This window comes from Psammomys obesus, unplaced genomic scaffold (genome assembly GCF_907164565.1).
Source record: "Psammomys obesus unplaced genomic scaffold, mPsaObe1.curated_primary_1811, whole genome shotgun sequence".
NCBI lineage: Eukaryota > Metazoa > Chordata > Mammalia > Rodentia > Muridae > Psammomys > Psammomys obesus.
The window spans coordinates 29,053,495-29,066,023 of NW_026596073.1; the positions used below are offsets into that span (position 1 = coordinate 29,053,495).

Sequence of the window (12,529 nt, forward strand, 5' to 3'; positions counted from 1 at the left end):
TTTTGAATCAAATGCTTTGATATTTTACGATTTGAGCAGTTCTGCAATTGAAGTACCAAATAATACTATGCCTAACACATGATCATCAAGTGAAAAAGGAGCCTCCTTCTTCCTTATGCCTTTATTTCCTATGTATAAAAGCAAATATTTCCATAGTTAGAGAAAGATAAATTATGGGGGGCCTAAGGAGAAAAACCAGGAATATAGGTATTTTTTTCTACTCTTCAGAGTTTTTGCAAAGCCTGTGACCTACATTTTTGCATTCTCACTAGATGTGTGGAGTTCATGAGACCATTGTGATTGTGTTTCTATATAATTTAATTGTTCAGTGAAGAAACATTTCTTTACTTACTTGACTATTTTTAAAGATTTATATACATTTATTTATTTATTTATTTATTTATTTATTTATTTATTTATTTATTTATTTATTTATTATGTATGCAGTATTCTGCCTGCATCAACACCTGCAGGCCAGTAGGTGCATCAGATCTCATTATAGATGGTTGTGAGCCATCATGTGGTTGCTGGGAATTGAACTCAGGACCTTTGGAAGAGCAGCCAGCCAATGCTCTTAACCTCTGAGCCATCTCTCCACTTGAAATTGGACAATATATTAAGGTTGCCCAATGAATGAAAGAGGGATTCTGAATTCCTTACTTTGGTGACTTAAAGAAATCATAGAATTATTTTTGGATTTATCTTTTTGCTACTAGAAAGGATGCTATAGTATCTTCAAGCTTTTTTTTTTTTTAACATGTTTAAGAATTGGTTAAGATAGTAGATGTGACAGAAGTTTTGTAAAACTTTAATGATATATAAATGTTAATTTTAGTTATTATACTTACAATCAGATGAATCCTGAAAAATCTGAGAATACTTACTTATAGTAAAAACTAGTGCCTAGAATATAACTTTCTATATATACATAAAGCACATACATAGAATTGTATGGATTTATTTATTTATTCCTGATAAATACATTCTTTTAAAAAAATGTTCGTATGTCATTTTCATTCAACCCTCTTCTCTCTCTCCATCTCTTCCCACAGCACTCCTAAGCCCTCTCAAATTTAAGATCTCATTTTTGTTTCTATTGCTAAATATACATACACATTTGTGTCTCTTAATACAATTTGCTGAGATAAATTATCGTTATTCATATACGTGCATTTAGAGCTAACTACTTCAAAATGGATAACTTATCATGGGGCAGATCTCTAGAGCAGACTAGTTCTCCCTCTCTTAATAATTGCATGTAGTACTTTATCTAGGGATGGGGCCTTGTGAGATTTCCCCATCCACGTTGGCATATCAGCTGTGTTGTCACTGTGCAGGTCTTGTTTGGGTAACTGTTGCTAAGATTTAATGGATGTATCTCCCTGTCAAATACAGTAGACACTGTCTGTTGTGTGACAAAACTTTTCCCGGGAAGACAAAACACATATTTCTACTAACTCCGGGTTACAACACACCAAAGTACAGATATCATCGAAGTCCAGCTTGGTAAACCAATGAGTTTTATTGCGGTTGCTTACAGGAATATGGGTGAGAAGTTACTTAAAGGAGCAGAAATGACTCAAAGACAGCTGCATCACCAAAGTTCACCCCAGCATGGGCGACAGCTCACAAAGCTGGGAACCTGGAGCACACTGCACAGCCTGCAAGCAGAGCAACACTTTGGAAGTTCTTTCCAAGTGACTCAATTGGTCTAAGCTTCTTCCAGGCAGATCAACTGGTTTCTGCTGCTTCCAGGCAGCTGGTCTAGTTTAAGAGTCTTTTTTTTTTTTTTTTTTTTTTTTGCAGCTTAAGTCTGCTCTTCTGAGAGGGACTCTCAGCTTTTTTGCTTACTGGGGGGGGGGGGGGGGGGGGGGGGGGGGGAGGGGACTAGAGGGTCAGGCTAGTTTCAGGGATTTCCTGAAGCTCTTCTGAGTTGTTTACTTTCCTTCTTAAGGAGCTTCCTTAAAAGATGGAATGTTTCAACAATACCATCTCACAGCAGATGTCCTGGTCTTCTGGCTCTTAAACTTGTTCTGCCCCTCTTCTGCAATATTCCTTGAACTTCAGATGCAGGGATGGTGCACCAGTTGGAGCTGACACCTCATGATCAATTGTTCTCTACATTTTAGACAGTTGTTTCTTTCTGGTAATAACTAACCTGTGCAAGTAAGGACAGGTATTTAAAATGAAGCTGCAAATTGCACTGGTTTAAGAAAATGGTAGTAGAACATTCTGCTTTAGGGTACATGACCTCACCAGCCACAGATGGCAATGTTTACAGTAACAGACATGAATTTCTTCCTATAGAGTAGGCCTTAAGTCCAATTAGATGCTTTTGATAACCCCCAAGATATGTGTCACTGTCATACTTTTGGATATATCTTGTTGTGCTGTTGTGATTCATAGGATTTATAACTGGGTTGCTGGTAATTATGTTTTATTAAATGGTCATTTAAAAAATATTATCCTTTAAAGGAGCTATAATGAAATCTTAAATATTTTGATTTAATACAAGTATTAATTTCTAAACAAATGAACATAAAGCATATTGATATCTTTATCTTTTTTCTTGTTTTAGGTCAATGAACACATTTTTAATAATTTATCTAATAATCCTTATTTCTGAGGCCATCATCAGTACTATCTTGAAATATACCTGGCAGACTGAAGAAAAATGGGATGAACCTTGGTATAACCAAAAAACAGAACATCAAAGAAATAGTAGTAAGGTATTATATGTTATTCATAATCCAGCTTTGGGGACGGTTGGTGTGTCTAATGGGTGGGACCACTGTGATCTCATCACAGCATCACATTGACAAGATGTCTTTTTAGAAGAGCAATCAGCATGTTAACAGTGCTGTGGCCTAAGCAGATCACAAAAATTTATATGTCAGAACATTTGCATTCCACTTCAGTATCACAAATTTGAAACTTTAAAACATCATTTATTGTACCTTATAAATGAATTAAAGAATACAGTTATTTTAATTCATGTCTAAATAATAAAAAATGTTAACAGTCTTGATATACCAAAAGAATTTAACCTGCATTTTGGTAAACAATTGTTCTCTAAATTTGTTTAAATTAAAATATTCATATTAGAAAACATTTTGATCTCAAGAGGAGATAGCAAAGCACATCAGAATAGATTGCCATTGCCAGTGTTGTTTCTATTACACAGAGGGCATTGGAAAACTCTGTTGCGACATTGCACCTTATACCTGTCGTCTTTGTTCTTCAGTTTCTATTTCTTAACAGTGCTTCCTAGAAATTGTGTTCCAGTCTGTTTAGGTTACACTCACATCTTAGTCACCATTATCTTTGGAGAGTAGTAGTAGAATGGCTAGCCTACTGCACAGTTGTGCAGTTGTGATTTGGTGTTTTCGGAGTGCCGGGTGACTTCAGTCTGTCCGGGAATTTAACCTTTACCTTAGCCAGGAGTCCAAAGAAACAAAGGAAATGCAATATTAAAACAATGGAATCAAGGACTTTCAATTCATGATATTACTTTACCTCAGAATATTATTGATGAGTTATTTAGACAAAAACTTTCTCCTAATTTTCATGTATTTTATCATCAAATGATTTTTGTCTTTCTCTTTTTTTTTTTTCTAGATTTTGAGATTTATTTCTGACTTCCTTGCTTTTTTGGTACTCTACAATTTCATCATTCCAATTTCTCTGTATGTGACAGTTGAAATGCAGAAATTTCTTGGATCATTTTTTATTGGCTGGGATCTTGACCTGTATCATGAAGAGTCAGATCAGAAAGCTCAAGTCAATACTTCTGATCTGAATGAAGAGCTTGGACAGGTGAAGATGATCCTGATATCTTCTTCTCACAGAATTACATGTAAAAAGTCTGACTCAGTAGGAAATATTACAAAGATTATACTGAAACACCTTTTTCTTTCTTTCCCCCCCCCCCCCCCCTTTTGTGACAGTGTTTCTCTGTGTAGCCCTGGCTGTCCTGGAACTCACTGCATAGACCAGACTGGCCTGGAACTCACAGAGATCTGCCTGCCTTTGCCTCCTGAGACCTGGGATTACAGGCTTCCGCCACCACTATCTGGCTTCCTTCAGCTAATTCTTATTCCCACGTTATGTGTTAACTTCTTTCTTCCATAATTTACCAGTATATTTCTATATGATATTATATCGTGATGTAAAATTTTTAGACCTTATCAACTATGCAATATAAAGTTAAAACTTTAGGGCTAGAGAGATGACTCAAAGGTCAAGAGCACTTACTGCTCTTTCAGGGGCCTTCAATTCCTATCTTTCACATTGAGTATGAATTCAAATTCAAACTACCTCTAATTCCAGCTCCAGGGGACCAAAGCCTTTGGCCTCCACAAGTACCTGCAGTCATTCTCACTACCTACACATGGACACATGTGTACACATAACTTAAAAAGAAATAAATCTTAAAAGAGATGGCAACTATTACTTTCCTACTTTATACACAGAGCAAAAACTTGCCCACTTTGCCTAGCTTGCTGTTGTTAAAATTTGACATCTAATAGATACTTACATTAATACACATAATATTGTTTCCAAAGTCCTACTTTCTTATTTGTTCTTTGTAATACTATAATTATATCTTCTATATATATTTTATCTCCTCTAGAGTTAATTGCTCTTTATTCATTTGCTTAGTTTTATACACACCAAACAATTCTTTTATAAATATATTCACCATCTCTCTATGTATATTCAAACATGTCATTTAATCTTGAATTTGTCCCCATATGTAATTTAGATTTTGCTGTCTTTGTTTTCTTTTTGATATGGGCCTCCATTTTTGGCTGCCCACACTGTGCTTAAACTTCTGAGTTCATCCTGGTATAATCCCAGCACTTGGGAGGTAGAGACAGCTGTATTTCTATGAGTTTGAGACCAGCCTGCTCTCCATAGTAAGTTCCAGGACAGCCAGAGATACATAGTAAAACCTATCTTGAAAAAACAAACAAACAAATATATATTTATATGTATATTTGTTTATATATATATACACACACACACATACACACACACTATGGTATTGGACCTTGTATGATAAATTATTTTTCAGAGTAGACTTGTAGACTTCCTGTGTCTCAGGTATTATAGTTACTTTTGTTGTCCCCAGGAGTATGGACTTTAAAGTTCAGTTTCTTTTCCCTCTTTATTTCTTGGTTAAAACAATTTTCCACTTTAATTCTTTGATTTTGCACATTGATCTTTTATCCTATAATCTCACTGAACTTGCTGATTAGTGCTAATAGATTTTTAAGTGAATTTCCTTGCATGATATATCTGCAAGGTCATTTGATATGCAAATGGAAATAGCTTTATCTCTTTTATCCCTAATCAGGGCAACTTGCTTCTTTTTCCTGACTAGAAATTTCAGTACAATGTTGAATAAAACATGTGAGGACACCCTTATCTTAATATCTCTGCTCATAGGAGGAAATCAATCAGTGTGATATTACCAAGTTTTGAAGGAGCTTTTATCATAGTATGTTAAGTGTTTTTTTATCATAAAGAGTACTGGATTTTTATCAAGTGATTTTTCTATGTCTGTTGAGATGGTGATGTTATTAATAGAATAAAGATTAGTATCACTAATCTGATAAATTGTACATGCCAAGTTAATATTGGATTCCTGAGATGTCTTGTATTATATGATGGTATATAATCCTTTTTATATATTTCTGTATTTAGTATACATGAAGTGTATATATACTCATGAGAAATACTGGTTTAGTTTGTTTTAGTTTTATTTTCTTGTAATGACTACCTCTCTTTACTTTTTTAGTTGTGTTTTTGTTTATGTGTATACACACAGAGAAAGATTCTTTTTCTGTTTCTATACCATTTCTCCTGACCCCTATTAACTTTCTAGGTTATTTATCGTTACTTCAATGGTAAGTGTCAAATACCATTTTAAAAGTAGCTTGACCAAGATATAAACATGAAATTCTTGTACCTTATTCTTAGTCATCTCTATAAATGAACTATATCTAAAGATGTATATGTAAATTTTAAATACTTTTATTACCTTGGTCATTACCCATGACCACTAAAGTTTCTTTTGTTCTCTTTCTCTAGGTGGAATATGTGTTTACAGATAAAACTGGGACACTGACAGAAAATGAGATGCAGTTTCGCGAATGTTCAATTAATGGCATGAAATACCAAGAAATCAATGGTAGACTTGTACCTGAAGGACCAAGCCCAGACTCCACAGAAGGAAACTTATCTTACCTTGGTAGTTTATCCCATCTCAACAACTCAGCCCACCTCACAGCCAGTTCTTCTTTTAGAACCAGTCCTGAAAGTGAAACTGAGCTTGTAAGCAATTTCCAAATTAATAATTATGGGTTTCCTATGAATTAATCTCTTTACTACATGGACTAGGGAAAATTCCTGTCAGTGAAACAACAAGTATGTATTTGAAATAGATATCTTTGATTTAGCACCACAAATACTATTCTGAGACTAATTCCAGCCCAGGTTAGCTTGTCATTACTTAGCATCTTAAATGCCTTAGCTTGTTAGGCATTTCAGTGGAGCAGTAAGAAAATGGTATTATTGCCTGGAAGTGAAAAGAGAAAAATATGTTTTCTTCTTTCTGAGACCTTACTTCTTCACAAGGACATAGTCTCCCTAGCTTGCAGTTTGTTTATGCTTTCTAAAAAGATGCACTTATACCAAAGACTTCTAAGACAGTATGAGATTGAAATCCAAACTATGCAGCTATTACTCAAGCAAACTAGGCCATAGTACTCTTATTTTAGATCTTAGGGATTTTTTTTTTTTTTTTGTCTGTTTTCCTCTATGGTATTGCGTATGTATGTTGATCATGCATGTTATATTTCTACAGATCAAAGAACATGATCTCTTCTTTAAAGCAGTCAGTCTTTGCCATACTGTACAGATCAGCAATGTTCAAACTGATGGCATTGGTGATGGTCCCTGGCAGTCCAACCTGGCACCTGCACAGCTGGAGTACTATGCATCTTCACCAGATGAAAAGGCTCTAGTGGAAGCTGCAGCAAGGTGATTGAGCCTGATTTTTTTGATCCTCAGACTATCTTGAAATAAATGCTAGAATATTAAAGAACTGTTCTATAAGGTTCTCAAATGTAAATTTATGGGTTTTAAAGGATTTTTAAAATTTATTTTTATAATTTATTCACTTTACATCCCGATTGTAGCCCCCTCCCTCATCTCCTCCTGTTCCCACCCTCCCTCCCTCTTCTCTTTTATTCCCCTCCCCTATTTCTCAGAAAGAGGGAGCCCTCCTCCCCTACCATCTGACCCCAGCTTATCAGGACTGCTTGCATCTTCTTCCTCTGTGGCCTGGCAATGGCTCCCCCACTAGGGGGAAATGATCAAAGAGCAGGCATCAGAGTCCATGTCAGAGACCCTGTTCTCCTTACGAGGGAACCTACATGAAGACTGAGATGCCTGTCAGCTACATCTGAGTAGGGGGTCTAGCTTCTCTTCATGCATGGTCCTTGGTTGCTGCAACTGTCTATGCAGGCCACCATGGGCCCCAATTTGTTGGCTCTGTTGGTCTCCTTGTGAAATTCCTGTCCCCTCCAGGATCTTTCAAAATTTTGTTTAGTATGAATTCTATGTGATAAAACTTGTGGGAATATTTTTCATTGTTTTGGATATGGTCTCACCTGTCAAGTTCTTAAGAATAGTTTCGTAATATTCAAAGGCTGTATCATAAATACACCTTAAACTTTAAATTAAGGTGCCTTCATTCAAGCTAAGTTATAAAGGTATATTATAAAATATGAAATATCTTCCTTTAAATCTTGTATTTCTTTGTTCATCTTTCCCCTAGAGCTGGTATTATATTTATAGGCATTTCTGAAGAAACTTTGGAGGTTAAAGTACTTGGAAAACTGGAAAGGTAAATTCTTTCTAATATGTAATAGTCTATAATAAGTATGAGTATAGGACAAGGATCATCAAATTATGGCCTAGAGGTCAATTCTGTCCTCCAGTCTGTCTTATATAGCCCATGAGATATGTTAAATTGCATTTAGAGTTGTTTAAGAAAGAAAAAGAGAGGAGAGGAGAGAGAATAAAATAACTTTGGTAGTATAGAGGCTATAGGCAGATGATCATAAATTCAAGACCTGGCCATGAGGCCAGCCCAGGAAATTTAGTAAGAACCTATCTCAGAATTTAAAAAGAAAAGAAAGGCCAGGAATCTAGTTTAGTGGTAGAACACTTGTCTTGTATGCAATCTGAAATATTAAGTGACTCTACATAAAATACTTACTAGCCTCTGCTCTAGAATGACATTAGTATTACATTGTATCTTATCACAATTACAGCAGTGTATTTTCTGAATTTGCTTATGTATTTATATTAAACACTCTTGAAGTTGAGATTCCATAGGTTATTGGAAGAAGAAAACATCTTTATATTTTGTTTCTGGGGTTCTGGAGATCAAAACCAGTGTCTCAGGAATGTTAGGCAAATGCTATGCCATAAAGCCCACCCCAGTGCAAGATCCTTCGTGTTATCTGTGATTTTGTGTTCAAGCATTCAGGAACAGCAGTCTAGTTATCCTATTTCTACACTAATAAGTTAGTCCTATTGCCTGTTGTTTGTATAACTTAGCCCTTGCTATGCTTTTCCACACTAAAGAAAGGCCATTCAGAAGCTGATTTCATGAGTGAACCTGTTGTCAGCTTAGAGCATTCATTGCTTACACATCATTATAGAATTCTGTCCTAGAAGAGAATTCCCCGACTACAGTTATCCTTGTAAGTTCTCTCTCAGCTCTGTACAGAGGCAATTGTTTCCTGACCCCCTCCTCCAGACACCCAGTTTCAGAATCATTGCTGGCAAACCTTTAAGACTTCATGAAGGTTGAAATTGATGAGATATGTAAGGACGGGATAGTGAGGATGGGCAGAGCTGGGTTCTGGTCCTTCTGTACCACTTAACCAGCTTGTTCAATCTTTCCAGTCCTCATCTTGGCTTCTGTGGGAATTAAGTGTCGCAAGGTGTGTAAAGTGTATGGCAGTTGTTGAGGACTTAATGTCACCCCGTTTGTGTCCGGTACTGTTACTGATAATTTAGAGCCACTCATGCAGATGCAGTTCTAGTTTCTTGTTTTATACTTGTGTTTTATCTTTATTCTTTCCAAATATTCAGATGTTAATACTCTGTAAATTAAGGATTATCATTCTTAATTTTTAGGTATAAATTGCTTCATATTCTGGAATTTGATTCAGATCGTAGGAGAATGAGTGTAATTGTCCAGGCACCTTCAGGTAACCAGTCTAAACTTTCATGAATATTTAGTTACCTAATATAGAGCTTAGTAACTAGTCATTTTTTTTTTTTCTTTCAGGTGAAAAGCTTTTATTTGCTAAAGGAGCGGAATCTTCAATTCTTCCTAAATGTATAGGTGGAGAAATAGCAAAAACCAGAATTCATGTAGATGAATTTGCTTTGGTAAGTACAGATAGCTATGATTTTTTTTTTAAAAATAAAATAAAAAAGCTTCAAAAATATATTTGTGAAAAGATTGAGGTTTCATCTTTTTAATAGATTTTCCATGCTTTAGAAATCCTGTAGTTCTTTTGCATTCAATGTTGGCTCTTTATTCTTGTTGAAAAAACTGATTTTTAACCTGGTATCTTAGTTAGGGTTTTTATTACTGCAACAAAACACCATGACCAGAAAAACAGGTCTGGAAGGAAAGGGTTTATTTGGCTTACACTCTCACATCGCTGTTCATCACTAAAGGGAAGGCAGGACGTGAACTCAAGCAGGGCAGGAACCTGTCTGGAGGCAGGAGCTGATGCAGAGACCATGGAGGGATGCTGCTTACTTGTTTCCATGACTTGCCTCAGCTGCAGTGGGCTGCCTCCCTCCCATTGATCATTAGGTTGAGAAATGCCTTAGAGCTGGATCTCATAGAAGCATTTCCTCAACTCAGGCTCGTCCTTCTGTTAACCCTAACTTGTTTCCAATTGATACACAAAACTAGCCAGAACAGATGGTAACCAACCTGTTTTGTTAGGGACTTCTGGTTGCATATACCACTCAGATTGTGCCTTTAACAAAAAGTGAACTTCGAATTAAGCTCACAAATCCTTGGGATTCATCTCCTGAATGGCTAGGTGTCTCTGTTCTTTTTGTTTTTCTGTTTCTTTCCCTGCCTTCCTCTCTCCTTCCCCCCACCACCCTAGTTTATTCTGGGCCTGTGATGAGAAGCTTTTCAAGAGAAAAGCTTGAGCCCAGAAATTCAAGAGCAACTGGGACAATATAGTTAGACCCAGACTTATAAAAACTAACTAAATAAAGGGATTGGCTCAGTTGTAGAAGATATACTAGCATGACAGAAAGGGGCTTACTAAAGGAATATAGAGGAATTCCAGGAATATGGAAAAATTAGAAATTGTACATGTTGTATAAATCATGTAGCCTTTTAACAGTTTGGCAGTTCTTCAAAAGGTAAAAATGAAGTTATAACTTGACCTAGCTATATACCTGGGTGTACACCAAAGAGAAAGGAAAAGATATGTCCACATGTGATCTAATAAATGGATGCTCATAGCTCCAAAGTGGAAAAGTCTAGATGCCCAACTGATGAATGGATAAAATATGATATAACCATGTAATGGGATATTATTTAGTCGTTAAGAGAAATACGAAGTACTGGTATCTTATATATGCTTCAACATGGATGAACATTGAAAAGATTGCTGAAAGAAGCCAGTCACAAGAGAGCACACATTATATTTATGTGAAACATCCAGGATAGGCAGGTTCATAGAGAGAAACCAAGTGAGCGGTTGCCAAAGGATGCTGGATGAAGGGAAAAAAGGTAGTGTCTTCTGATAGATAGGGAATCCATATAGGGAATCCATTGGGGGTGAAATATTCTGGTAGTGGCAACGATTACACAATATTGTAAATATTCTAAAAAGCACTGCACGGCACTCTTTAAGAGTTAGTTTAATGTAATGTGATTCTAATTTAAAAGGAGAAATGCAGGAGACTCTTCCAGAATCAGAGAACCTAATCCAGCATCTCATGCTTGGATTTCTGTGCGCCTCATACTTGTCACTCCTCACCTACTTCTGCTGGTTTGCAATTGCCTTTAATCTAATTCATCTACCCACTGTAGTATCCAACAACAAAGACATTTTATTATCTAGAACAATATCAACATATAGTTATTTTAGAGTGGATTAATTAGCACATATATTAATATCTGATTCCTCCTTAAATGTTATTTACAAGAGTGTTGTTTATGAATCAGGAACTGGCACTATTTAGAAATTTGCTAAACGTGGTGATATGGTGTTTTAAAATCTGTTCTTTTCAAATTCTGTTGCTAGATCATTTATTTTGTGTTTTTCTAAAGAAAATACATAGTAAGAAGTCTTTAGATTTGATGCTAATTTTCAGAAATTAAGAAAATTTGAGGACCATATAATCAAGTAGTCAAATACAGATTCCTAAGTTAGTATAGTCCCAATTAATAGATGAAGATAAAATGACGGTATTTAAAATAAGGTTGTGAATCTGGCTCTTATGGCTGTATGTCTATCTTCTCTTTCCTTGTAGAAAGGACTGCGGACACTATGTATAGCTTATAGACAGTTTACAAATAAAGAGTATGAAGATATAGATAGGCGCCTATTTGAGGCCAGGACTGCCTTGCAGCGGCGGGAAGAGAAATTGGCTGATGTCTTCCAGTACATTGAGAAAGACCTGATATTACTAGGAGCTACAGCAGTGGAAGACAGGCAAGTATCAGAAGTAGGTGGTATCCGGTTTGTTTGTTTTTTCAAGAACATTTAAGCAAGTACTTCTAACTATATGAAAATAAGTACTATTAATTAACATCCTATAACAAAATAGATAACTAAAGATTTAATTTTTCTACTCAGGATAATGCTATTTTATTCTGGCATTAGATTTAAAAAATATCCAGATATTTGAAATAGACAAAAAGAATTGTTTGTATTAAATTTCCAGTTTGCTATTTCTTCATGTGTCGTACTATCATCAAACATATCCCTTTATCCTCACCTACTCCTGCCAAATCTGCTTCATGCTTCAGTAATGCCACACTGACTATTGTACTCATGTGTATCAGCTGTAGGTGAATTTGTTGTGCTCATGCCTTTTTTCCTTGGCAAGGCTGGATGATTATTCTCTTCATTGTCAGTGCATTTGTGAATAAAATGTACTCAAAACTAACCCTCATCCAGGAAGATCTTTTCTGACAGCTAACACAGTTGAAAATGCTCTTCTTTGTGAACATTGTATTTTTACTGCTTTTTGGTGCTCTATTAAATTGTTTAAAGATTCTTCTCCTCTCTTGGCATATAAATTCCTTGCAATGTGTTCACTTTTTTAACCCAGCATCTATGTCAATGTTAGTTTCTTGAATTAAATTGAATTCTATGAATCAAATTGATTTTTATAAATTAAGGCTGTTGTTCTGTTCCCTGTATCTACATATTTTAAATATGCATATCTATTTTAA

The 12,529-nt window shown here is 35.6% G+C and overlaps 1 protein-coding gene across 2 annotated transcripts in view; it reads left to right on the forward strand.

Annotated features, from left to right (window-relative positions):
• Atp11b (ATPase phospholipid transporting 11B (putative)) overlaps positions 1 to 12,529 on the forward strand; it is a 93,325-nt gene that overhangs the window by 44,097 nt on the left and 36,699 nt on the right. For both annotated transcript variants that reach the window (XM_055625877.1, XM_055625876.1), the window contains exons 11-18: positions 2,579 to 2,729; positions 3,619 to 3,816; positions 6,097 to 6,339; positions 6,872 to 7,047; positions 7,847 to 7,915; positions 9,220 to 9,293; positions 9,374 to 9,477; positions 11,602 to 11,783. In XM_055625877.1, the coding sequence (XP_055481852.1) occupies positions 2,579 to 2,729; positions 3,619 to 3,816; positions 6,097 to 6,339; positions 6,872 to 7,047; positions 7,847 to 7,915; positions 9,220 to 9,293; positions 9,374 to 9,477; positions 11,602 to 11,783 (1,197 nt within the window). The remainder of the gene's footprint in view (positions 1 to 2,578; positions 2,730 to 3,618; positions 3,817 to 6,096; positions 6,340 to 6,871; positions 7,048 to 7,846; positions 7,916 to 9,219; positions 9,294 to 9,373; positions 9,478 to 11,601; positions 11,784 to 12,529) is intronic.